This window comes from Peromyscus maniculatus, chromosome 4, assembly GCF_049852395.1.
Source record: "Peromyscus maniculatus bairdii isolate BWxNUB_F1_BW_parent chromosome 4, HU_Pman_BW_mat_3.1, whole genome shotgun sequence".
Taxonomy (NCBI): Eukaryota; Metazoa; Chordata; class Mammalia; order Rodentia; family Cricetidae; genus Peromyscus; species Peromyscus maniculatus.
The window spans coordinates 114,085,156-114,112,850 of NC_134855.1; the positions used below are offsets into that span (position 1 = coordinate 114,085,156).

Consider the following 27,695-nt stretch of genomic DNA (forward strand, 5'->3'; position numbering starts at 1 on the left):
GAAGACTGAGTCCCTTACTGAGTTGCTGTGTGGAGTATGTGCTCCTCTTCCCTCAGTGGTAGCTTTGGATTCATTTTTCATCTGCTTTTCAGGGCCTCTTGGTCACAGATGGCCGTAACCTGATTCCCCAGACAGGCAGCATCAATATCTCCTAGCAGCTTATTAGCAATGCAGATACACTGAGTCAGTATCTGTACTTAACAAGATACCCAGGCAACATGTGTGCACGTGGAAGTTTGTGCAGCACTGTCTAGGCTAACGGGATTCCTTCTTGGGGTGCTTAGTGGAGTAGAGGAGAGTCTGAGCAGACTATATATATTCTTGGATTCTCCATTTAGTCAGACAAGTTCACTTCTCACATCTAAACTTTTAGCACCATCCATCTCTGGGTTCTATTCACAGGATAGAGGGAAACTTCCTTTGCAGAATCATGAAGTATACAGGCTAGAATCATGGAGAGCTAGTGGAAGCAAATGCTGGGAGCCGCCAGTGTCAGGCTCTGCCTTAAGCTCAGCCCTATGTAGCAGGACTAATGCAGTCTCTAGGGTCAGGTGGTTTCGCTTTCTTTTCCTTGTTGCTAATAAGATACATTGATTTCAGTGCCGCCTCCATTTCTACTTCATTTCCTATAAACATAATAGCAGCTAAGGTCCTGGAGAATTGAGAGCTGCATAGAGAGCAGGAAAAGCCAAAATAAGAAGGAGGAAATAGGTCTTACTTGGTGACAGTTAAAAAAAAAAAAACAACATAACTCTATTTTATCACTGGTTATCAACTCCCTCACACACGTCACCACACCACATTGTCACCACATTGTCATTAGAAGCTGATTTTTACATTTTTATAGTTGGAAATAGGTAAGAAATTAATTACAATCTTTCTCTTTCAATATCTTTATTCTTTGATGGAAAGATAAAAGAGAGAGGAAAGGGGAGTGAGCCTATCCTTGCTGATCATTCATTTAGCATTTTATACCATTTTTTTAAATATTAGAGCAGCATCTTTCTCCCCCAATGCACCTGTAGTAAATCAGTTGATGCCTTTTCTCAGTAAAGCTAAGGACAGAGTTGTGGAGACTCCATAGTAGATCTCATTTGCCTGGCACAGGTTTCCATGACCTACTCTTTAGAGCTGTTTAGAACCTCGTTTTTTAGAAAGCTCTGGGTGCCAGGAAGTGAGATCCTGGGCATGTTGTTTATCTGAGTGGAAGCTGATGGTGTTTCAGAGCCGTGAAGAACTTCTATGCTGCCCTGTTTCTGACTCGAACTCGTCTGCATCCTGTTACTCTGAAGTTACCTGGATGTGATTGTGTGCAGCACTGTTTCTTCCTATGAGCAATCAAGCAAACCTTACCAATTGTTTCCCTGCCTCTGGATTATCCAGAGGGACTAGGCTCTGTTACCTTTTAAAATGTGAAGATTTGGGTGAAAGAAAAGATTATATTATCTGGCAGAGCAGGTACAAAGACAAAATGGAGTTTTATTTTGTCTGCACTTAAAGCTTTTTGCTAAAACTGTAACCCTTAGGTAGCAAATATAAATAGGGGCTGTTTTTCTGGCTATTCCTTCTACTAGGTGGGTGGTCTTATGAATATGATGCCCTCTAATTACATTTTAATGGATAAAGCTTAATTAGGAGCACAGGTCAAATGATTAGTCCTACCTTGCAGAATTTAGTTATTTGGGATTTTCTTTCTTTTGTTTTTTGTCATGGATATGCAAGTGAATTAAAATGCATGTGGTTACAGATTAAAGCAGTGTTTTTGCTGTTTTTCTTCTCTCTCTCTCTCTCTCTCTCTCTCTCTCTCTCTCTCTCTCCCTTTCTCTCCCCCTCCCTCACTTCCTTTCTCTCTTTCTTTCTTTTGTTTTCAAGAGGGCTGACCTCCAAGTCACTATGTAGCATATGATGCCCTTAAACTTCTGATCCTCCTGACTCTGGTTTCCAAGTGCTGCAATTACACAGACAAGTTCTACCACACCTAACCTGTGCAGTACTGGAGTTTAAGCCCACAGGGCTGAGCAGGCATTCCTCCGGCTCCAGAGCAGTAGTCATGCTTAAATTGAGCAAGTCAGAATCACCTGGGAACCGTACTAGACCTCCTTGCACCCTAGACAATTCCCACCCAGGGAATCAGTTTCAGTAGATCTGAGGAGAGGCCCCCAGAGTTCTTTAAAATCTCCTACGTGATGATAATGTTGCTGCTGCCATCCACATACCCCATTTTAAGTAGCACCACATTGGTATGTACAAGTGTAAAAACACCCAAGAATGTCTGAATTTCCTTTCCTTTTTCTCATTGTCATCTGTTTTCTTCCCCATAGCTATATCCCATTTTCTCCCACTTCTTAAGTCATATGAATTTGCCCCATCATTTCTCCAAGTCCCAAATGCTCAACAGTAATCTTATGTTTAAGTCAAAAGACTTAATTTCACTAGGGCAGGTACTGAGGATAACTGGTTGTAACTATGCTTGGGTATGAAAGGAATTCTTTCCATCTCTTATTCATCTTCTTTAGTGCTATTGTTTATGGGGGGAAAAGATCTCTATTTCCATCCCTTATCCATCTTCTTTAGTGCTATTGTTTATGGGGGAAAAGATCTCTAGAGAGTGGTTGGGATTTTATTTCTTTGAATGCTTTTAAATGATTCTTCTCCCCCCAGAGGAGACCCTCATGCCCTTGAATACTGGGGCCTGCTGCATGGTGCATCAGATTCTTACAGGGTATAGCATGCCTTCCCTTGCCCAGCATCCCACTGTGCACATCACTTTCCCTTTCTCTGCAGATCCCATCACTATTCTCCAAAGTATCAAGGCCTGTTGTTAGTGTAACAGTTTCCAGTCTATCGTCTACATGGGCATAATCAATAATTCCTTAATAGTATAACAGAAAGATGCTTCATCAGGATAGACTGTCAAAAAGATATTGATCCCTTCACTTTAGCACTTTTAACTAAATTGGACTAGGGGAATCTAGAGACATCAGTGCTTTAGCAATTAAAATCAAGTGTTCCATTCCATTGGCCAAAGATATTGTTTTGTACATAGCTCCCTTTTCAGATGAACATCCCAGAGCAAACAGGGATAAAAGGTCCATATGAACTTGTACCAATTGCTTCTTAGGCATCTTTCTAATAAAATTGCAAAGTCTGTGCATGCATCTGGGTAAAGAGTTGTTGCCAAAGTATGATTTGTTGACCAATTCTTGCTCACATCTACTTATTGGTCATCATTCTATGAAAGTTTGCTTTTTATTCATTTGAGAGAGGACACAATGCAATCTTATCATCCACAGTGAACTGTAAGAAAGTTTAGTGGACCCACTGCCTCCAGACATGTGCCATGACATGTGTGTACCCATAGTCACACACACACAGGCATATAAACAGAAGCATGCACACACAGATTAGTCAGGTAGTGAATGGGTAAATGGGCTTCTCACCATTCCAGGAAGTCAGGGCAGCCTCACTGCAGAAAGTGTGTTGCTCCTTCAATGCAAAATGCATCTTGAGGGCTGATTCAGAAAGGTGGATACCAGCAGCTTCCATAAGAGCCTTCTTCCATGCGCTCTACTGGGGACTTCTAGGGCAAAGTGAGTGCAGTTTTAGAGTGAAGATGCTCTCAGCTGTTGTCTTTTAAATTTGTTTTTATATAATATATACATATAAGTATTCTGTGCTGATTAATTTTCATCATTACAATTATACCATTTTGGAAAACTGTGAACCCAAGAAAACAAAGTTTGCAGAGTGTTCAAGAACCTCTTATTATTAGAGAAGGACAGATTAAAACTTAACTATTTACTTTTCTGACATTAGAGTTTTTGTTGTTACTGTTTTGGAGCTTTGCGCCAGTTAGTATATTATCTGGTTGCTTATTTTAATTATTTTTTTGTTTCACTTTTTAACACTAGCCTTAATAGTAAATTTTTAAGTGCTGTAAAGATCCTTTGCTCTCATTTTTTGCACGTATTTGTGGCAAGTCACTTACTAAGGTCTAGGAAGTAGAAAGCGGTGCTTAACATTCTCACTCTGTCATGCATTCTTCAAAATTAAAATGGAAGAGAATTACACATCTCCTCTTTTTTCACCATAGGCCCCGACAAAGTCAGTTCAGATAGGGCGTTTTGAAGTATAGTTCAGGGAGAGAGCCAGGAAGGCAGGCAAATCTGATCTTTGTAATTATAAATATGATAGTCTAGATGGATCTTGTTTTACAAATTATATGCTTAGAAACCTGATTCAAGGGTGAGGAGCGTGGGTCTAAATGGAGTTATTTTCTCATCATAGCATCAACGAGATCCTCGGCTGAATGAAATTTTATTCCCATTTTATGATGCTAAAAGAGCAATGCGGATCATTGAGATGTATGAGCCTGACGAAGATTTGAAGAAAAAAGGTAATATAAATGAAAAAAAGAAGACAAATTAAATTTTGTTTTTGCTAAGACAAGAAAATGTACATTTAAAATCCTTGAATTTTAATTAAAATATCTTAATGCTTTGGGGCAGCGTAGATCCAAAGATTAGTAATTGATTTATTCTTTTCCTGCTCTTAAGTTAATTTGTATATTCTATCAAGTGAATCCGCACTGTCTAAAGTATACCACTACAAGATGTACTGTGTTGTTAAGCACGTTGTAGTGATAATCCCCTGTAATATGCTTACATTGTTTTAATTTCGCATAGTGCTGAAAAGGCAGTCTCTGTGCAATCTTTGAAAAGAATCTCCGTCACACAAGAACCCACACCTCCCTTGGCCCCCTTTTGTTCTGCTAAGCTGGACACATTTAGTACTTAATTTGATGTGCATCCCTGCAGCAGGGGCATGCCTGTGAGCCTGGCTCCCGTGAGCCCGCTGGGGGAGGCAGGCACCACTACCCTTGCTTTGTGCAGCTTTTCCTTGTCATTGTGACCAGGATACTTAACAGAAGCAACATTGGTGAGGGAAAGGATTTCTTTCAGTTCACATTTTCAGGAAATGTTAGTCTGTCATGGCAGGAAGGCCTATAGTGTCCGGAGTGTGAGGGACCTGGTCACATCCTAGCAGAACTAGCAAGCAGAAATATCCAGATCTTAGACACACCCCCAATGATCGACCTACCTGTACCAGTCAGTTCTATAACATCCAAAACAGTACTACCCACTAGGTACCAGCCTGCAAGGGACATTTCACATTCAAACCTGTAACACTGGGAACTCAAGATTGAATAAGAAGTGCCTCCTGCCCTCACCCACCTGGAAGACAGTCGTGTTCTGTTCCAGCAAAAGACAAGTGAAACTCTTCCTCAGCAATGTGATAATGTAATGATTTATATGTGTCTTTGTTATTTCTCAAGTCCTTTCAAGACCTAGAAGTCTAATTATAACTGACACCACCTAAGACATGTGCTTCTCTCTTTCACAAATGACAGAAATTTAAAGCCTGTCTTTAACTTAATGAGTGTAAGAATACAGCTCAAACCTTGGGATTGGGACAGGGTCTCATAAAGTAGAAAATGTACCTCTCTGGTAGCTCAGCATTCCCACTTGCAGGTATGGACCCTGGAGAGTGTCCCATACAGTCTCCAAATACTGGCTGTTAGAGTAGTACTGAGTTTGGGCCTAGACCTCTGCTGCTTCCATGCTTTCTGCTTGGAGAGAGGGTACCTCTCCAAGTGTCTGCTGTATACATAGGACATTCAGAGTAAATCCTCCAGTCCTAATCTCTATTGTAAACCAGGGGCCTGGGGTAGGCCTGCTCATCTGCATGTTAAAGACGCGCATTCGCAGCATGGTTTGATTTTCCTGTCTCCATCCCTCTTCCTTTCACAGCCTAAAAAAAGGTTGCACTACTCACTTAGCTTTTCAAGTCAGAATCACCTTGTATTTTTTTTTATTTCTTTCACATCACTTATGATCTGTCACCAAACACATGAGGTCCACTTCTCTTCATTCTCTCCTTCTCAGACATTCAAGGCCACAGTGCTTTCCAAGGGGCAATGCCAATTGGTTTGTGACATCTTTATCCTGCTTTTTACCCAGTACTGTGCTCCACACGGCAGCCAGAGTAAGCCTTTTAGAATACTATCCAATGGTATTGTGGACTCTTCTACCGCACCAAAGCTTCCCGACACAGCAATCTCAAGTACTTAGGACTAAACCCTGGTAGATGCAGCCTTTGGCTTGCTCTCCAGCATCATTGCCCACCACTTTACCAGATGACGCTCATTCCACTTGGTATTCATTGAGTGGATTGAGAATACACACTCCTGCATCAAGAGTTCTGCGTTTGCTCATCCTTCTCCCGGAAAGCCCCACTCCTGTATGTCTGTGTGTCTTGTCCCCATGTGTCTGTGTGTCTTGTCCCCATGCATGTATGAAGTCTTAAAAAGATTTCACTGACCACATGTTTAAACCAGCATCCCACCATTCTTTTTTAGCTTTCATCTTTCTTTCTTTTTTTTTTTTTTTTTTTGGTTTTTTGAGACAGGGTTTCTCTTGTGTAGCTTTGCGCCTTTCCTGGAACTCACTTGGTAGCCCAGGCTGGCCTCGAACTCACAGAGATCCACCTGGCTCTGCCTCCTGAGTGCTGGGATTAAAGGCGTGTGCCACCACTGCCCGGCCAAGCTTTCATCTTTCTAGCTTTTATTTCCAATATGGCATTATATTTATTTGTTCATATATTCATGTTTCTTACCTATAATATGTGATTTTTGTAGAAGTGGAATGTAGCTCTTTTTTTCTGCACCTATCCCGGTGTCTCAAAAGTATTTGCTGTTAGAATGAATGAATGTGCCAAGGATAGGGGCATGGGAACTTTCATTGTGATACTTGAGTCGTAATTAGAAATGGCCTACATATCCAGCAACAAACTGAATTTATATATATATTTTGAATATATATATATATATATTTTATGAATTTATAAATATATGGGCTTGGTTGCATATGCCTTTTATCTCAGCACTCAGGAGGCATACACAGGCAGATCTCTGAGTTCCAGGCCAGCCTATTTACAGAATGAGTTCCAGGATAGCCAGGGAAACCCTGTCTTGAAAAACCAATGTGTGTGTGTGTGTGTGTGTGTGTGTGTGTGTGTGTGTGTGTGTGTGTGTGTGTGTGTGAGAGAGAGAGAGAGAGAGAGAGAGAGAGAGAGAGAGAGAGAGAGAGAGAGAGAGAGAGAGAGAGGAATTAAATTGTTTAAAGGTGGAGAGCTAACCATTTCTAAGAAAGGCCCCTCCTCCAACTGAATGAAAATAACAGTGACTTAGACTCTTACAGGTATTCTCAGTTACCAATCCTGATGCTCCTGGGCCAGCACGCTCCCCACTTGGCCAGAGGAAGCAGGAGATGGGCAGCAGAAGGCGAGGGTGGTCATAGGAGAGCCAGAGGTCCCTCGCCACTGTGGTTCACAGCATAGTTCTTCATTTGGAGGACTGTCACAGATTGTGCTGCTTATAATGTGTAATTTTGTATTTTGTTCAAGTTCTGAAAGGTGTAGATTCTCGAGGAAAAAAAAAATGGAGTTGTTTCTGCTCTTATTTTTAAGCTGCCTCAACTTGGCTGGGTAAAATATAAGACGAGCATCTTCAGAGCCATGGCGCCACTCAGATTTTCTTTCTCTGCAGGCCTCATATCAAGTGACGGGTTTTGCAGGTATCTGATGTCAGATGAAAATGCCCCAGTCTTCCTAGATCGCTTAGAACTCTACCAGGAGATGGACCACCCCCTGGCTCACTACTTCATCAGTTCTTCCCACAACACCTATCTCACCGGCCGGCAGTTTGGCGGAAAGTCTTCAGTGGAAATGTACCGACAAGTTCTCCTGGCCGGTTGCAGGTCTGGAACTCAAGATGGCGATTTGCTTTGTCTACGTGTGGCACCTTTAGACTTGTCGTTGTCCTCCCCTTGACCCTCCAGTCTCCAGTGTTCCAAGATGCCCACTGGATCTGCTAAGCCATGGCTCACACCGAATTCCGTATATCAATGCTCCCCCCAATTTATGAGTCCCTGTGATGAAGTTCTGTTTACAAATTAGGCACAGAGAGCTTAACAACATTGATGTTAAATTTTTTTCCAAGGATAGATATACTGTGATAACATTGGTAGTATCACTACCTTTCACCTTGCAGCTGCCATTGTGAAAGTAAGGGTTCCTTGAATACAAGCACTGTAGTTCCCTGACATTCTGATAGCAAGGAAGGCCTCTAAGTAGCTGACAGGTGGTAGTGAAAACAGACTGATGCGCTGGGCATTGGACTGATCCAGTTCCTAGGCAGGACAGTTGGCTGGTGAATGATACCATTGCACTACTCACAGTGGTATGCAATTTAAAACATAGAAGTTGTTTATTTCTAGAACTTTGTTGTTGTTGGTTTTGGTCTTTTGGGGGGCCTGCTGCCCAGCTCCCAAATAAATCACACACGGAGACTTATTCTTAACTATGAGTGCCCATCCTTAACTTGGATTGTTTTTTGCTAGCTTTGCTTAACTTTAAATCATCTCATGTCCTTTGCCTCTGGGCTTTCCCTTTTCTATTCCCGTGTACCTTTCTTTGTTTTATACCCCGTGGCTTGCTGTGAGCTGGTGGCTGGACCCTGGAGTCCTCCTCCTTCTCTCACTTCTTGATCTCTCCTTTCTCCCAGCTTTCTCCTCCTATTTATTCTCTCTGCCTGCCAGCCCCGCCTGTCCTTTTCCTGCCCTGCTATTGGCTGTTCAGTTCTTTATTAGACCATCAGGTGTTTTAGTCAGGCACAGTAACAGAGTTAAACAAGTGCAACATAAACAAAAGTAACACGCCTTAAAATAATATTCTACAACACTTTGCATTCTATATTTTTCAAACCAATGTTGACCCTAGTTAACTGAACCATAGATAAGGGAGGATTATTGCAATTTACTTTTCTCTGAAATAAAAAATTGTAACCAGAATGAAAAAAAAAACATTTACATTTCTCTTTAACAGATTGTGTTTGTTTTATTTTGAGTGAGTATAGAAGGTATCACATAAAAGTCTCGAGTCATCTTAGGGGTCAAAATGCATTTAATTACTGTGACTTTAAAATACGACTTCAAAATCATAAAACAAGAAAATACATATATTTTAATAAGCCATGTTACGTTTCCTACTAGTTGTAGGTAATTACAAATTTAGTTTAATTTAATGCACAAAAGAGCTTGGGAATTTAGTTTGGTAGTAGAACATTTGCTTAGCCTGTGCAAGGTCTTGAGTTCAAACCTTACCACTGTCCAAAATAAAAAAAAAAATAAAATGTGGCTGCTTAATGTAAAGCTCAAAAGTTTAGTTTTCTAAGGAGAGATCACAGAAAGTGATTTTTATAGAAGTAAGCAAATATTTAATGTTAAAGTTTTACAAAAATAGAAATTTTTGTACAAAAAAAGAAATGTAGTTGTACTATGAGTTTTTGGAAATATTTTTTTAAAGCTCACTGTGTTCTGTATATAAAAGTGCTACAAAGGAGATTAACTCTATCCTTACTTACTTCATGGATGTGCTTTGTCTCAATATCTGTGTCTGAATCCTAAAACAGCATGAGCATTTCTTGCTCAGTCCTGGGGTCTGCGTTGAGAGCTCTCTGCCTGCGAGGCAGGGCTCTTCTCCTGACAGGCTTTCATTTCACTTTTTATTTTGAGAAAGAATCTCACTTACTTGCCCAAGCTGGCCATAAACTCTTAAGAAACTGGAGTTACCATCCTGTGCCACCAGGCCCAGCTCAAGAAAGTTCCCTAGCATGGCAAAAGTAACATTATTCTACTCCATGCATTTATAAATAAATTTTAATATCACCCAAACCCAGCCTATATTGCAAATTTTCCATTGTCCTCTATTGCAGCTTGGTCCTCAATACAATTTTATTGAGAACCATGTAGCTTATTATATGCATTCCATCTCAGAATCTCGTCCACTGCCCTTTTTTTGATGACACCATTGTGAGAAGTGAAATCTAGTTTTAACCTGTGCATCCATGAAATAACCCATGTTATTCATTCAGTTTTCTGACCTATAAGGAAGCAACTTATTTTGATGTGTCTTTGACTTTGTGCTTCGTTTCCTGGTAAGGGCTCAGTGTTGTAATCTGACTGTGTTTCTAGGTGTGTTGAACTTGACTGTTGGGATGGAAAAGGTGAAGATCAGGAGCCAATAATAACTCACGGAAAAGCAATGTGTACGGACATCCTTTTTAAGGTGGGTTTTAAAATTTCACAGTCAGAGCTTTCCCAGACTGTTGTGCAAATGCAGGAAACAAGGAAACAGTTTTCTTTTTTTCATTTTCTCAAGCAGTGTACTTTCATGTTTCCATCTTCTCATTTCAAGACAAAATATTATTGGTCATATAATATTCCCTTCATGGTATTTTTCTGGCTTTCAAATGATGACTATAATGTAATGAGGTCCTTTAGCAGAGTCTACCTAGTTTTACCCCAAAACAATTTTTTTGGCACAGTTGGGTACACATATAGCCTAGTTACTTGGGAGCCTGAGGCAGGGGGATTGCTTTAGTTCAGGATTTTGAGAAATATAGTGAGAACTATTCTCATCAAAATAAACAAAAACATTTTTTTAAAAAAAATAATCTTCTTATCTACCTGTGGGAGTCGCTGAACCCAAGTCCCTGTTCAGGGCACCATCTGTGGGAAGCCAACTCTCACCTTTTAAAAGGTTCTTATGAGGAGGAGAGAGGAATAAGAAACTTTTAGATAGAAAGATAGTGGAGAGGAGACAGACAGAAACACAGGATAGCTTCGGGAGGACCTGGATCAAAATCTACCAGCTCCTCCTGTCTTTTCAAAAGGGCTTTTTATAACAATGCCAAGGGGTGGGGCAAAATTCCTCCCCCTTACTAAATCAAAGCACACTGTACAGCCAAGTGTAGACTCTTCCAAACACCTGTGGTCAAATCATCCCCTTATGCAACTCTGCTGGGTAAAGCAAGCTCAGATTCTTTGACCCTGAGTAATTTGGGCTTCTACATCTGCCTATTTTCTTGCTGGCTTTCTATTATTCCTGAAAGACTCCAAGGTAGCATAGAAAGAGAAAGTTTATAAATGAGCCTTAAAATAATGAGATAATGAGGTTGGTATTGTGAATGATTGTTAGGAAATTTTCTCAATTTGGAAGCCATACCATAACTTGGGCTCGACACTTTCAGAAGATTTGGAATAAGGAATAAACCATAATTCACAGGACCATCAGAAACCATGGTCATTTCAGTACTGTGACCAGTGAGAAATCCCCCCACAACCAAGGCTCCTTTCCAAAAGTAATACGTAGTTAATAAACAAGGCACCTCCTACAACCTTTGGGTGGTCTCTTTGTGTGACTCTTAGTGTTTTCTTCCATATGTCCATGGTAGCCCACCAAAGGTAATAAACTCTGTGTTGGCTAATGTCAGATACATCTGTGCCTGCTGGTTTGTGTAGTTCAGGAAAGATAATAAGAATGTCTGGAACAATGGCTCTTAGCTCTGCCTACTAGTGAAATCACCAGTGTCTCCAGAACCATGATGCTTCTCTCAATTCTGTATGTGGAACATTCCATCCATCTTAGCCAAGGTATTGGTGACTTTTAATCAGCAACAATTCAAGATTATGCATCCTAAGAAGAATCAAGAGTGTATTAAAGTGACAAGGTGTGAATTTATATGGTCATTAAATGACAAAGAATAGTGGTGTCCTCTCCAGGAGATTAAGAAGCCCAGTCAGGAAGCAGCATAGAAAACAGTCACCCATAAGGAAAGCAGACTCTGAAGGCAATGGCAAACTTTTCTTCCAGGAGTAATTCTTTACCATTTACTCTAGACAGTTAAGTTCGTGGTCATTTTTACCTGTGAATAAACTTTAAGAATGACTGCTGCATTCTTAAGAATGTCTCAATAAAATATTTTCAGGTTTATCACTTCAACTGCACTTCCATGGATAATTATTGTAAAAATATTTTATGACTTGCTGAGTGATGCGGCTTGCCACAGACCAGTAAGAACTTGTAGATTTTATAGTGTGATACTCTGTAGCAGCATTGGTTTGAAGTCCTTTTTTCTAAAACAGTCATGTGAGCCAACATTTGGTTACAGCTTTTCTATTTCATGTGATGCAAGGTACAGGAAGGTGTTGTGCCTCTTAGGAGTGGGTGTTAGGTGTAAAAGTGAAGCCAGAGCCCTCTCTTCTTTTGCCTCCCCTGTTACTTGACCACAGGAGAGACCCACTTTTCACTAGGCTCACACAAAATAACGAATTTGCAGTTGTCACACCAGTACACTGGGATCAACAAAGAATGATAGTTCAAAATGATTCCAAACTCAGAGGAAGGCCAATTAGAAGTTTCCTGAAATCCTTGTGTTATCACCAACACATTTCCTCAGAGGTGGGAGGAATTGAAGATTGGGCTACGATGAAAATTCCTGTACAAAGTTTATGTTCTCCTCCAGGAGAATGATGAGGGCTAAGGGCATGATTTAGTGGTTGAGCCCTTGCTTCACATACACCAAACCCTGGATTCAAACCTGAGTACCACAGAAAGGGGGTGGGGTGGACCAGATTCCCTGGCTCTGCACACTGTCAAGCGAGAGCTGGCAGACCACTCAAGTAATATCATTTTAATAGCACTGGAGAAATAAAAGAGAGGGTTCATTGAAAAGCAGTGTCCTAGGTGCGTAAGCAGATGTGTTCTCCAGGTCGAATTGTTTAAGTTGACTTCCTTGAGAAACCCAGTTAGTGGTCTCTGAATAGTGTCAGGTGCCTTAAATCTGTTGTTCTTTTCTCTCATAAACACTCTTTGTCTTTAAAGGATGTAATCCAAGCCATCAAGGAAACAGCGTTTGTCACGTCAGAATATCCTGTAATTCTCTCCTTTGAAAACCACTGCAGGTATAACAGCACCTTCTTTTCCCCATCCCTACTTGGTGGTGTTTCAGATCTCTAGCTCCTGCTGTTAATTCTTTTTTTTTTAATAACTGAGTAGTTTCCTGTCTGATGGGCTAAGTAGCAAATGATCCTGCAGTGAGGACACAGTTATTCCAGCCCTGCCCACCAAGAAGTCATCTTCTTGTGGCTCAGTAATGCTTTCTGCAAACAAAAGGTCAGAAGTTGGGACACCTAGTTTAAAGTTCCTTTGAGATGAAAAATTTGGCAATAACTTGGATGGTATTTTTATATTTTTCTTGCCAGTTTTTAATTTTAAGTTGTACCAGTTAAAGTTTGTATGGTACTTAAAAGTATAGCTCCTGTTAGTGTTATGAAAACAGCCTTGAATTTAGCAAAGCGGGAGTCTTTGGTTATAGGGATGGATATCTCATTCTTGGAGAGTTAATGGACATTTGAATTTACAAATGCCACTTCTTTCTCCCCAGCAAATATCAACAGTACAAGATGTCCAAGTATTGTGAAGATCTATTTGGGGATCTCCTGTTGAAACAAGCACTCGAATCACATCCAGTATGTATTTTTAGAAAACCATATTTCCAGCATGAATGGATTTGTTTTGAAATGTGTTTTTCAGGGGTCAAGTAGCACTGGAGGATGAATACTAAGGATTTTCATATTTATTTAGATTCTCTGGTACAAAAAGCTTTTATCGTGCTTCAGAGGGATGTTGAGAGGCACATAAAGTAAACATGTGGCTCAGTTTAATCTGGATGCTCTTGAGGTCTCATGTTTTAAATTTCATAAAGCTTCCAAGCCAAGAGTCCAGGCTTCTCTGTGCTTCCCAGTGTTGGCCACATACTGAGTCACTTCAGACACCTGTAAAAACGCCTGCACTAGGGCTCCCACCTACAATGTTGTTTGTTTCTAACTGACCCAGCTCAAGCAGGTGTATTTTTAAAGCCCTCCAGGTAAACAAACGTGCACCCAGGGTTCAGACCTCATGGGAGCCTGTTGCTGTGGGAAGTGGTCCAAACTGATGTCATAAGACCCAAAGTTCAAGTTCCCAACTCCAAAATAAATACTCAGGCAAAGTCACATGGCCATGTTTGAGCTTCATTGTATACCTGCCAGTTTCTTCATAAAGGCGCTATTATTGAGTCTGTGGTCCATAGAAGGGCTTTATGAAGTCTAAAGAACGCGTGTGTAATTGTTCCAGAGAGTTCTTTGGATTTCTGTCAGGATACATAATGTCCAAGAGGATAAGATGCACTATAAAAAGATGTCACAAGAAACCAGGCTTACTAAAGTTAGTGTTTTATTGGGGTGTTCAGGCCTCCTGCAGACATGGGAGCATCAGACAATAGGAGAGGGATAGGGCAGCAGACAACAAGAGGGTATTGGCTCTGTGTGAATAATTTGGCTGGTTTAACCATGAATTTTTCCCAAAGGAAGGTGTGGCAGCCGAAAGCACGTGGGAGACAAGGCTGCATCCTTTGTTCCCCACCTGACTCTGAGGCCTGCTGAAGCATCGTGGCAGGTGCTGCCCAGGTCCTCCCACCACTCCCTCTTCCTCCACCCCCTGACCTGACTGTTGGCCGATAGCGCCTACAGCTTTCTGCTGGAATGTAACCTCTGGTCACTGGTCAGGCTCTCCTCACACGAGAGGGACAGGCCGGAGTGTCTGAGAATGAACACCCCCACCAGTCCCCTCACTCTGTATTCCCAGCGGCTACTTCTGAACACTTGTTCTCTTCTGTCCCTTGGGATCCCTACAGGACTCCCTGTGCACCACCCTCAGGTGACCCCAGTGATAGCATCTAAATAACACATCCCTCACTGGCTGTCTCTTCTTTGTCTTATTTTTCCACTCCTCTGTTGATGTCTGCAAGAGCTAGCTCTCAAATAAATTTGTCCAAGAAGCTGATTCTGAGGGATGCCATACTAAGAAGCATCCTTAACTTATTTTATTACTATTGTTTTTTTAGCCTGCACCCTCTTCCTATTTTCTTGGGCAAGAGAAGAAGCTTGCTTTTGGGGAAAGGTCATTATATTCTCAATGAAGGGATATATATGCATATGTATGTGTGTATGTATGTATGTATTATGTATGTATATCCCTAGGGAAAGGACCAGTTCCACTAGACAGCTTGTAGCAGGCAGCATCTGTTAAAGGTCTTCGCAATGTAAGACACAGACTTGCTTGTTATACATAGGATAAAATAATGAGTTCTGAAGTAAATGTCTGTGTAGAAACTGCATAGGTAAGAGTGTGGTTGGATAGGTGGGGAGTGAATAATTATATATCAGAAGGTCCCACTGACCACAGAGAATGACCTAAGCAGACTTAACTTCCTGCAAAGTACAAGCAAATGAAGCCACAGTGAAGCTCAGATTGCAGTAATTCAAACCTCTCTCATTTTCAGTGGACCTGTCAAAATCCCAAGTCAGTCTGTTGAGATCAAAGACAGGCTTGGTCTGTGATCTGGTGCAGATGGAGGGGAGCTCTGGGGCCTTTCAAGTGCTGCCCTGTACCTTCTGGTGGACCTGAAATGTGAAAGGCCTACCATATAGCAGGACTGGCACATCCCAGAACCACTCAGGTCATACCCTACTCTACTAGGGAAGTTGGGTCCAGTCTGTACACCCCAGAAAATTGGGAGTTCCAAGTTTACAGTGTTATTGAAATCCAAGTTGGATTCAGTAAACTGATGTGAGAAGTTTGTGGAAAGCACAGCCGTGTAGACTGACATCTAGTGGATGTTAGCTGCTATGACTCCAGGCCTCGGGGCTCTTCTGGGCTAGAAAACTAATCGAGAAGCCACTAACTGAGATCTTTCTGTATATCCCTAGCTTGAACCAGGCAGGCCTTTGCCATCCCCTAATGACCTCAAAAGAAAAATACTCATCAAAAATAAAAGGCTGAAACCTGAAGTTGAAAAAAGTAAGTCAAATGCACATATACCTTTGGTCAGCTTAGCTGTCTAGATGAAGTATGATTTAGAACTACTTATAGATTTGAGAAGGGAAGGGTGGAATGTAGATATTACATTTACTTTTCAGGGCTTTGTCACTACGTTCCAATTTACCTTTAATTTCTGCAACTGGTCCATGCAGTGGGAAGCAACTATTCATATGCTTATGTGCTGAAATACAAAAGGAAAAGCAGTGAAAGTGCTTGTATTGCTGCATATTTTGTCACAGTTTTATTCATAAAAGTTGAATTAATTTACGCTCACATTGGTGGTATCTAAAAATCCCTTCTCCCAGAATTTTCATAGTGCTGGCTATGGTCCACTTTTGACATGTATGTCTAGTAAAAGAAAAAATAATATGACTTTATTTATTTTGTTTATGACAATAAAATTGTATATTATACTTCATCCTTTTATGTGTTTTTCCATTTCTAAAATGTAGAGAAATTTGTTTCCTACTGACTTCTAGTGTTTTATTTACCAGGATAATAATCCCAGTTGTATTAATTACAAATACTCTTATCCTGAAGTTCTATTAATCTCTAGCGGGCATGTCAGACATTCTAACATGTCATTGTTATTGCTCATAAATCTTGGTCTATACCAGATTCTCTAAATTATGAACATTTGATATCTGTCTTCATATACTGATTCCTTCTCCAAACCTGGCAATCAGAAAGGAGAGGGCATTCACCCATGTTCCAGTAAGTTTTCCTCCTACGTGTGTAACACACTGGCTTCACAAGCCTTACAAAGACACAAGGAGTAGGAATGTGTAAGATATGAGTGTAGCCAGTAGGTGCCCATGTAATATGCTGCCTCTTCCTGTCCTCAGTGTTGATGTTAAACCCCCACATTTTATAAGTGACCTAGTGTCTGTTGCCATCTCCTTGTTTGATTTTTCCAATAGAACAGCTCGAAGCTTTGAAAAGCATGATGGAAGCTGGAGAGACAGCTGCCCCGGCTAGCATCTTAGAAGATGACAATGAAGAGGAAATAGAAAGTGGTGAGTTGTGGGGCTGGGGAACGAACTTTATGGTTAAAATGCCTGTCATGCAAACCTGAAGACCTGAGTCTGGATACCTAGACTCCATGTGAAAACCACATGCTTCTTATCATGTAATGCCCGTGAACATGGGAAGTAGAGACAGGAGAATTTCTACAAGTTTGTGGGCCAGCTAGTTAGACAAGAGCAACAGAAAACAACCAAGAGAGCCTGCCTCAAAACACGACGGAAGGGGAGGATTGACAACCGAGGTTGTCCTCTGACCTCCACATGCATGCTGTGGGCACATACACAACCTCTTTCACATAGACTCATTAGCACACATAAGCATTACATACACACACACACACACACACACACACACACACACACACGCGCGCGCGCGCGCACACACACACATACACACACACACACATGCACACACACAAATAGAGTAATGAGTTGGCATTTCAAGCTCATGTTACAAAATGTTTATATTAGAAATAAGAAAAACATTAATCTCTCTTAATGAACCCCTTTGAATAGCAATGACATTATCTTGCTTAATATTCAGGAGTACTTTTTTTCATTAGCTTTAATGTTTTGAGGGGGTTGGTCTTTTCTTCAAATTTGGAGACTCAAGATTGTGGTTTATAATTACCTCTCATGATTTCGTGAGACACAGGGTTTCATTTGGCTGTTATTCCTTGGGTTTTTTATACAGTTACTAGCAGGTGAACATCTGGAGTTGGCATTATCTTAAAAACTATAGACAACTTAGACAAGGTTGCTCATTAGTTGAACTATGTGTGGAGCTTAGCTGGGTCTTTTGAACAGTATATCCTCTTGTGGCCCATATCTAGTTTCAGCATCTCACAACATGTTGACTAAGTTGCAGCATCCAAGGACCTGGGCCCTAGCTGCAGGAAGTAGGCGCCGTTATATTATTTAAGAGCTATGCACGGGTCCAGTGGACCACTTTGTCTCTGCTTTGTTCATCAAAGCAGTCTTAGGGCTGCCCATGTTCAAGAGAACAGGTAAGCAACATGTCAGTTAGCAATGCAGCTGTCTTTGGATATATAGTATATAACAATTGTATAGTTCAGATGTTTAAAAAATAATATATAAAGTATTGATATATATATGTGTGTATATATTATATATATCAACAATAGTCCTAAAATTTAGAAAAGGAACATTAAGCAAAACTGGTTCTTTAATTCAGCTTAAATTTCAAAGAAGATAACTAAATGCATGTCTGGCGTTGCTGAACTATAATCCATTAAGACAAACTGCAGAAATAATGTAATAAATCAACATGAAAACCATTAGTAATAACTATGTCATTGTATACCAGCTGTGGTACAGGCAGCTTGTGTCACTGCCTTGTCATCATATAGCCCAGTAAAACAAGTGCTCTCATTCTTTAATGCACCTGTGTATGGAGCAGAGACTCCATAGTGACAGTGCGTGGTTCCAAATCCTGGTTCCATGCTGTAGGTCTTGGGCACCTTCTCTCATGTCTTCCTAGGGCTTATGGGCACGGTCTGACTGTTCAGCAGTACATTGGCTCCATAGGTTTTGTTTTGTTTTTTTCCTGTCTGTTAAGCAGCTGATCAAGAAGAAGAAGCCCACCCTGAGTACAAATTTGGAAGTGAACTGTCTGCTGATGACTTCAGTCACAAGGAAGCAGTTGCAAACAGTGTCAAGAAGGTCAGAGGCTTTGTGTCCCTATTCTTCATGATTTTTAAGGGTGGTAGTTTTTTGTGGAATTTTTGGGCTGTTACAACCACAGGAGAATCAGGTATTGTGTCTTCTCTCTAATTATATAAGACAAAACTCTCTGCTGTGGGACCTGAATTTGACACACTCACAATATTAAGTTTAAAATGACCTTTCAGTTTCTTATTGATTACACCCTCTTCTGGCCACCACCCATTTTGGTCAGGCTTTTAAAAATATCACAATTTATTGCCATATAGTTGGTGAATAGGAAGGCAGTTATGTCAGAGCCAAATGTTAGCCTGTTGGAACCATTAGGAAAATCAGTCCTGAGCATTCCAAACCAAGCCTCAGTACAGAATTGGTCCAGCTGGTGAGAAAACTATCCTAACAAAACTATAGAATGTTTCCAGCAATTAAGCTAAGAAAGAATGTTATTAGGTTCCTGGTGCTTGGTCAGTCCTAGCATAGGCCATGCTGTTCTAAACAGGTCAAAATGTACTTTCATTTTGCCTTTTGGTAGCTTCTTTAGGTCTCCTAGTTTAGGAGAAAGGGTGGGAAACAGAGTGTGAAGAGTCAAGTAATTGTACAGTTCTTATGAAAATAAAAATGAGTACTAAAGTGGAGAAGAATGAGAAAATGAGGTAACAGGACTAAGGAAACCAGAACCCAAAAGGGAAAAATGAATTCACTGTGCAGAGAAATGCCAAGTAATATTTCACACAGGAGGACCACAATAAAAGCAAAGATGATGTGAGTATAGTAGAGTGAATGATGGGTAGAGTGACGCGAGATGAGATGTGCTGGGACGGAATTAACTACTTTAGAACTTCAAAAGTTTCTATGAGAAATTCAAAGCTTAGGTGAAACATGATTTGTTTCACATAAAACTTTAAAATGGGGAGAGAGTGTAATCTAATAGAAGACTATGATAGTCTTTTGTGGATGCTCATTTAGAGGAAAGTAGCGGGGCAGAAGTGTGGAAAACATTGAGAATGGGCTTTTAATTGGTCAGAAACAGCCCCTAGTGGTTAAACTAGGAAGAGAGAGGATAAAATATTCCAAGGGGTATCAAGGAAATAAACAGTGGTACAGCTTACTGATGGTGGATTAAACATGGAGGTGAGAGAATGAGAAGATGACCTCCTGAAATCCTTGTTAGAAGAGTGGGGTCGTGGTACTGTTTACTGGAGTGGGAAACGATGGGAAAGGACTCCATGGTTTCAAAATGGGACAGGCAACTGGAGATGTCTGTATTCCAGTAGAAGTACCAAGAGGAAAATTGATTCCCTGGCCTCATGGGTAAGTTGTTTAACCTCTCTTTGCCTTTGTTTCCTTTTCTGACAAATGAGGGTAATGATGCCTATTTCACCACGTACTCCCCAAAGACTAAATGAACTTACAGTGGTGCCACATACATGGTAGCCCCTGTAAGGGTAGCAATTCTGCTCTGCTGTCATTACTTTCATCCTCATCGTCATTACCACATCACTCGTATAACCAGCACCTGTCTCTAGAAGGGAGGATGAGCAAGAGATGTAAGTTCAAGAGATGGTGTTTGAAGTCCTGGAAATGGCAGAGATGAGTCATAAGAGGTGTAAAAGAAGGCCTGAGTGGAGCCCTGGTCAGAAGTGGGCTCACAGGAGAGGAACCAGGAAGGAAAAACATAAGAGAATGGGACAGTTACAGGATTTGAATGCTGTTGAGTGGTTGGATATGAAGACTTGTGTCCACTAGATTGGTAGCATGGAGGTCGTTGGCAAGTTGAAGAGAAGTTTTGGTAGAGCGCTTGGAGTAAAGGGGGCAGGCTGAAAGGAACAGGCCTTTGAGAGCTTTGTTTGAAAGGAACAAGTAATGGGCTGGTGTCTGAAAGAAATGTGAGTATGGAAGGGATGCTTTTTTACAATCTGGGTGATGTTCAGTGCTGTGGAAAGGGAGTCTCTAGTATTGCAAGAGAGAGAAGCACCAGCTGCCTGGGAACTCCTTGAGAAGGTGAGAATAGATAAGATCATAGCTTTGTGAAGGTGCGGTCCTTGGTAGAGTAGATACTTGCTTCGTGAAGACTGTGGACAAAGATGTAGGTAGGAGGATCTGATGGAAGGAAGATAGATTTATTTCTGTCTGAGAGAAAAGTCAAGGAAATATCATTTCTGATAATAGGGAATTGGGAGTATTTTGAGAATGCTTTTGCCCACTAAGAGTCAAGAATGTTGCTGTATTACACAGAGTCCTCATCAGTCCTGTCTTCAATTGGGCTAGTATAACAAAAATATCAGGCCTGGTTGGTTCAGATACCTAAAATTTATTTCTTGGTGCTTTCTGGGTTGGGTGCCAAGGTCAGTGTGCCAGCCAATATATTCTTAAAAGCTCTCTTAGTAGTCATATCTTCCCACTGTGGAAAGAAAATGGGAAAGTAAGATTTTTCCTATCACTTTCCATAAGAGCACTAACCTACTGTGAGGACTCCACCCTATGGCCCAATTACCTCCCACAGTCCTCATCTCCAACTTCTGGTGTATCTTGACTTACAGTGTGACTATGATGAGTCCATTCTAAAAGGTGAAAATGTAAGTTAAAAATGCACCTAACACACTTAACTGGTTGACAGTATAGCTGAGCAGCATAGTACACTGTACAGCTCTGGTCATTTACCCTTGGGATTATGTGGCTGACAAGGAGCCACTGTCCTGCATTACAAGAGAACACCAAACAGTGTATGCTTAGCCAAGAGAAGATCAAACTGAAAATACAGTTTCCACTGAATGATTATCACTCCACACCCTCATAAAACAAAACAAAATCATAAATCAAGCCATCATTAAGTTGGGGATCATCAATCTATCGCACTGGAATTAGGGTTTCACCATATGCTTCTGGTGGGGCTGCAAACATTGAGTTCATGGCAGGGTCACAAACATGAACATTGGCTTGCCGAAAATGAACATTTGTGCTTCCCTTTACACTTAAGGGAAGGTGACCACATTGGTAATTCATTTCAATTCTCATGCCTTAATCCTTAGTGAAAATTTTATAGTGAAGCATCTAAGTGAAGATTATTAACAGAGGAGGAAGTGTCAAAATTAGAACTTCTAAAGTATAAGACAGTGAGCCTCGCATGTCTGCGGTATTTGTTTTTGGTGATGGCTCTATGTCATCAATAATGTACCATATAAACAAATAAAAAGAATAACAAGTTTACATACACTTACTTACATAAATACAGGCTAATGAGTTTGGAAATTTGCCCTTTAGAGAGGTAAACAAATCATTTTCTTTCTCTAATTTAGACCTCAGATGACCTTGAACATGAAAACAACAAAAAGGTAACAAAATACTTCTCAAGCATTTTTTCATTAGGAGACACCCACATGTGGCCCTCTCATTATTAACATTATTATTATTATTATAGTCATTATTAACAACTTCTACTAAGTGTTGATAATCTTCGTAGCCCATGCAATGTCAGGGGTAGTGTTTACAGGTATAATATTGACATGTCTGATTCATCTTGTTATAAGAGTTCAAAGAAAAAATCATACCAATAAAACTATTAAATCTGATTTAAAATATAACTAAGGCTGGTAGGACAATTTCAGTCAAAGGAGAAAGTTACATAATCATTAATATATTAAACATGAAAATAAAAATAACCAGTTGTGCAACAGAGCCATATCATAGCATAGAAGAAAAGTGATCTTGGTTCGGAGGATGCTGACATTAGGAAAGGTTAGCTTCACACCGCATATCTTAGAGGGTCTTCTTTCAGTGGTATCAGACACTGGCCTTACTGTGAACAAAAAATATTAAATTTTAACTTTCTTTTATCCTCTTCAAGGTTCTTCATGTTGTTCACATTTATGCATGTGTTTTATTATATAATGTGGAGACTGATGGCAATCACAGGCAGAATTGCCTTGTCCATGGATTCTCACTCACAATTCAGAGCACAGGAAATCCTGCCTTGCTGTCTGTGGGGCCCTGTTGCATTTGGAGTGATGTGTCTTCTTATTTCCTAACTATTCCAAGTTAAGGAATACCTCCCTGTGTTTCTGAGGACCTTCTGTGCCTAGCCTGGATTTCCATAAGATAGTAGGGTCAGCTGTACACAGACTGACCCATTTGATGTTTGCCATAGGTTTACTGAATGATTTTGGTCCCCAGATCCTCAGTCTTGCTCTGTGACTAGTGGGAATCCTCATGGTACACAGTGATACATTCCATAGCCCTTCAAGTTCAATAGGAATAGAAGGGCTCAGCCCAAATGCAACAGGACCCTGCAGACAGCAAGACAGGAATCCACCACGTAGTACTGGTATTATTTGCATGAAACACATGGGACAAAACCAGATGTGGCTCATGCTGGCATTTAGGGTGGTGGGTAGAGTTGGGGCCTATGTGGGAAAAGATGGAAACAAAAGCAAGTTGCATGTTTACATGACCTGTCACAGCCTTTTACAGGTGAAAGCAGGTTGATGTCAAAGACTCAGAGGTTAAGTCATCAGTGAAGATAAAAAATATAATCTGACTGACAGTTGTTTTCTCATTTTGTACATAAGCTCTTTCTCTTCCTAGATTGAGTCTCTTCAAGGTCTCAAATCACTCCAAAGTTCTCAAGAAAAACTGACCACTTGTGGGACATTATTTTGTTGTGCTTAATTGTGTTCATTTTGCTTTGAGTTCTTAAGAAATAAAGAGAATAATTGAGTTCATTTTTCTCTGTACAAAATAATACATCCTATGTAGTGAGTTATCAAGTTCTTTTTAATAGCAAATGCTGTGATTAAAACCCCTAAACCATGTATATATGTGTGTGCTGAAAGTTCTAGAAGAGTTCTGCTGTAAAGTGTGGTCTCCAGCACCCCTCCATCGGTGCCTGAAAACTGGGCTGTAGAGTGACAAACCTTTGGGCCTCCCCCAGCAGATCTCTTCCAGTGGGGCCCAAGGGTTTGTGCCTACAAAGCCTGTGCGTGGTTTTGATGTACATGAAATGCTGGCTAGCCATTTATTTTAAGCTTTGTGCATCAGTCTGAGTGGTAATATTGCTATCATTGTCAGTGTTGCTTGCCATGAGACCCCAGTATGGTTTCTTGGATATTTTAAAGTCCTTTGGAAAATCTAACAGATGAGTGTCTTCAGGTTACTTCCTTTTGCATTAAGTAGACCTATGAATTTTAAAGTAATGCTTTAAGAGAGCAACAAGGTCTTTTCCATTTGAATTTATGTACATACAAATGCTCTTTAGTTAGCATGCCTAAAGCTAAATCCATGAATCCCTTTGAAGCCATCAACTTAAACCAGTATATTCTTGTGCTCACAGGGCCTGGTCACTGTAGAAGATGAGCAGGCATGGATGGCATCTTATAAATACGTAGGTGCTACCACAAACATTCATCCGTACTTGTCCACAATGATCAACTACGCACAGCCTGTGAAGTTTCAAGGTTTCCATGTGGCTGAAGGTAACACTACAGGTTAAATACAATAGCTTTCTGTCTGCTTCTCTGTTAAACTAATTGGCTCTCACTTGACTTAGTGACATTTTCCTTGATGTGGTATTGTGCTGTCATTCTCTACATCATCCACAAGGTGGCTGTGGAAGACCATGACTTGTTAGCTTGTAGCATTCCATATGCGTTCATAAGGCTTCTTTATTTACTTGGTTACGACAAAATATATTAGTAATATTTATGAAGCACAGTATCTGTCTTACTTCCTGTATGTATATTGTGTATTCTCTGGCTGCAAGAGTGTGAGGAGAAATTAGTCAGTGGGTACAATGTAACCTTGAGATAGGGGTAATAAGATTTGATGATCTATGGCACTTAACAACTATTCAAAGCTAGTTCCCCACAAAAGCTGGTTCGAAAATAGTTAGAATGCATCCTAACCATTTCCTAAGAATCCATTATTATAAAAAACTATGTTATCTCAGCAGTGACTATGACAATTGGGGTACATATCATTTGTTTAATTATTCCATGTTTAATTCAGCATATGCACAGAATGTTAATGAAACTCAGAGCAACTGGCACAGTCATATAGCATTGGCCACAAACACTTCCTGATTTGTGGTGTAAGATTCAGGGTATGACTGTATCGGCTGCTTGCTTTTTTAGGGATTGGATGGCTGAGCTTCTGAATATATCTTTGCTTTTCTTTTACAGAGCGCAATGTTCATTATAACATGTCTTCTTTTAATGAGTCAGTTGGCCTTGGCTACTTGAAGACACACGCGATTGAATTTGTAAAGTATCCTAACGTACTAAATGGGATGGATGGTACTCCTTAGGTGCAGCAGGAGTCTTTACAATAGATTAGCAGCTATGTGTAATTTTAGTATATAGGGGTTTTTATGTAATTTTTATTGTAGTGCTGATAAAATTATGTGTGTGTAGGAAGACCATGGCAGCTGTGATGACCTCTCCAGACGTGAATGATTTCTAGAATTCACAGTGTGAGTGTGGTTTTCCTCTGAGCATCATTTATAATGGGGTTTGTCCTGTGTTGTCTACCTGTGTGTCACTGGTGTTCCACAACTTCACCGCTTTAGTTCTTTGTTGTGTTTGTCTAGACTGCTTTTGGATTTCCTTAATAAGTTACCCAGTTACAATAAGCGACAAATGAGCCGCATTTACCCCAAGGGAGGCCGAGTTGATTCCAGTAATTACATGCCTCAGATTTTCTGGAACGCTGGTTGCCAGATGGTTTCACTGAACTATCAAACCCCAGGTAGGAGCTAATGTCCAGTGACCCCAAATTCCACAAGAACACGGGGACGGGGCAGCCTTGGCAGCTGCCTCCATTTGCTTGAGGCATTTTCTTTCTTTCTTTTTCTTTTTTTTTAAGGAAGCTGCCATGTGACAGAGCATGGTTTTCTTGACTTTATATAGTGGTAAAAGATTAAAACCCCAATGAAGCCATCGTGGAAAATAATATTTCAGTTTTAATCTCTTTCATCAATGTCATGACTAGGCTGTCAAACAGTAGTTCCTATTCTAAAATATTTCTAAATTTTCTTCCTTCTAGATCAAGGTTATGTCTTTGTTTCTAGATGGAATTTAGTGAGAAGAGTTGAGTATGTCTGCGTGATAACTGAGACTCTTTCCCCTTTGGGAAATACCCTGACCACTGCGGCCCTTCGGCAAACACCGATGGCAGTAGCACTTTGCCATAAAAGCACAGACTTACAGCATCAGCTCTGTCAGATGCTACATGAGGAGTGAGATGTCGTCAGAGGTGTCTTCCAAAGTATATTCACGGGCAGCTTTCCAATATACAGTGATTCTTTTTCTTCCTTTCCTAAAAGGAAGAACTTTTGATAAATGTACAAATTTTCAAAGTTTGCTTAGGAGCCTCTGGTCATAATTCTGTGACTACAGATAGTGAAATAAAAATAGGCACAACAATAGACAAATGACACAAACTACATTTAGCTTTATAGGATACATTCTTCTGCATGGCTTCTAACGTTGGTAGAAAGAAAAATAAAAGTAAAATAGTTAAGTTCCAACTCTTTTCTTTTTGGGCCCTTGCTGTAAGAGGACGCTTCCCAACACTTCCCAGCAGTGGAACTCTTTCCTTTTCTCATGCATCTACCCCAAGGACCCCTGTCCAACTTCCTGCCCTTGATCTGGACTCACCTGCCTCCATTTGGCATGAACGTGGGCTGGGTGTATTTCTCACCCCTGGGGGAGCCTCCTGGTATCCAGAGTTCTTTACATATGCATCACTGCTTGGAATCCCAACAGTCCTTTCTAGAAGAGTCTATATGCAGGTTCTGATAGGATCTAGTGTTTTTTTAAGCAGGATCAGTTGGAACAAAAAGATGCCACTGCTCTTACTTAACAGTGATTCAAGCTGTGTTCTCAGAAGCCCATGAAGGACAGAAGCATCCTAAAGCGTTCGTGTTTTGAGCATCCCTAAATTTATTCTGAAGAAGAGTAGAAAAAACATTCATTTGCCCATTTTTGTCTTTGCTTATGAGAAGAAAGAAAAGAGTTTCTGTACCTACAAGAGAAAAATTATAATTTAGGCCCTCTCAGAGTAGCCCTCTGAGAAGAATTCTAAGTCTCACACAGATAAGCCATCAATTTTTATGTGACTCTTACCCAGATTATTGTATGTAATCATGTTTTATGTTCTTAATAGCTCTACTGTGGCCCAAGCATCCCTGCCCTATGGGCACCGAGGCAATGCCCTCGTGGATTCTCTAACTAAAGCTGGTTATACATCTCTATTCTCAACATCAAGTAAACATCCTATGACTCATGTACCAAATCCAATTTTTAGCGCAGTTCTAGGGTAATCGTTATTAAAACATACTTAGTGTTTACTATAAATTAAATATGAGGTCATCTCAACATGGAAGAGAGTCATGGACCCTAAACTGAGCCAGTGCTATTTTGTGGTATGAAAGAGACCTCTGGAATAATATGGCTTCCATTGTTTCCAGCCACCCTGTCAGGATCTTCTTTGTTCAGAGGGATGAGATGCTAAATTATTTTGTCTTTTGACAGATTTAGCGATGCAATTGAATCAGGGAAAATTTGAGTATAATGGATCCTGCGGGTGAGTAATATTATTTAAACTGTTACTACCTAGTTTTCGGACACCATACTTCAGCTTTAATGAAACCATGTCATTTTTAATTAGCGACAGCTGAATGTATGCTGGTTCTGAAGCATAGATAGAAGTAACTGAAGTCTCTAGATAGATTATATTTGCAATTACACAACTTTTATCTTTTATTATTTTGTTAAGCAGATCCCACAAACTATGCAGTTCATCATATATACTCTAGAGTTTGTTCATTTCATTCTAATTTCAGTAGTGGATGTTTTTGTGTCTGAGACAGGCAGTGGGGCATGCTCATTTGGGCATTAGCTAGAGATGTAGGCATCAAATATGTATGGCCTTATTGCTGATGGGTATAGGAATGAAGTAAATTTCATTTTAAATGAAGCTGTGGGTGTAAAGTTGAATTTAATTCATCCGGAAATAAACTTTCATCCTCTCTTGATTCTTTTGCATGTTTATAAATAGCAGTTATATAATGATGTGAATGTTGTTCTATTTTACTTAAATAACACTTAAAAATCTGTGAACCAAGTAGCAAAATAGGAAATGTTAATTCTTCTGAAATACTGAGAAGTTAAG

The 27,695-nt window shown here is 40.3% G+C and overlaps 1 protein-coding gene across 7 annotated transcripts in view; it reads left to right on the top strand.

Annotated features, from left to right (window-relative positions):
- Positions 1 to 27,695, top strand: part of Plcb4 (phospholipase C beta 4) — a 182,640-nt gene that overhangs the window by 104,825 nt on the left and 50,120 nt on the right. For 3 of the 7 annotated variants that reach the window (XM_006983964.3, XM_016002498.2, XM_076570711.1), the window contains 12 exons: positions 4,288 to 4,396; positions 7,607 to 7,817; positions 10,092 to 10,185; positions 12,784 to 12,863; positions 13,346 to 13,430; positions 15,711 to 15,801; positions 16,743 to 16,838; positions 18,430 to 18,530; positions 23,857 to 23,998; positions 24,704 to 24,788; positions 25,144 to 25,268; positions 27,056 to 27,107. In XM_006983964.3, the coding sequence (XP_006984026.1) occupies positions 4,288 to 4,396; positions 7,607 to 7,817; positions 10,092 to 10,185; positions 12,784 to 12,863; positions 13,346 to 13,430; positions 15,711 to 15,801; positions 16,743 to 16,838; positions 18,430 to 18,530; positions 23,857 to 23,998; positions 24,704 to 24,788; positions 25,144 to 25,268; positions 27,056 to 27,107 (1,271 nt within the window). Of the gene's footprint in view, positions 1 to 4,287; positions 4,397 to 7,606; positions 7,818 to 10,091; positions 10,186 to 12,783; positions 12,864 to 13,345; positions 13,431 to 15,710; positions 15,802 to 16,742; positions 16,839 to 18,426; positions 18,531 to 21,826; positions 21,863 to 23,856; positions 23,999 to 24,703; positions 24,789 to 25,143; positions 25,269 to 27,055; positions 27,108 to 27,695 lie in introns of all 7 variants that reach the window. The other 4 variants (XM_076570709.1, XM_076570710.1, XM_016002492.2 and 1 more) reach the window with 3 other exon arrangements.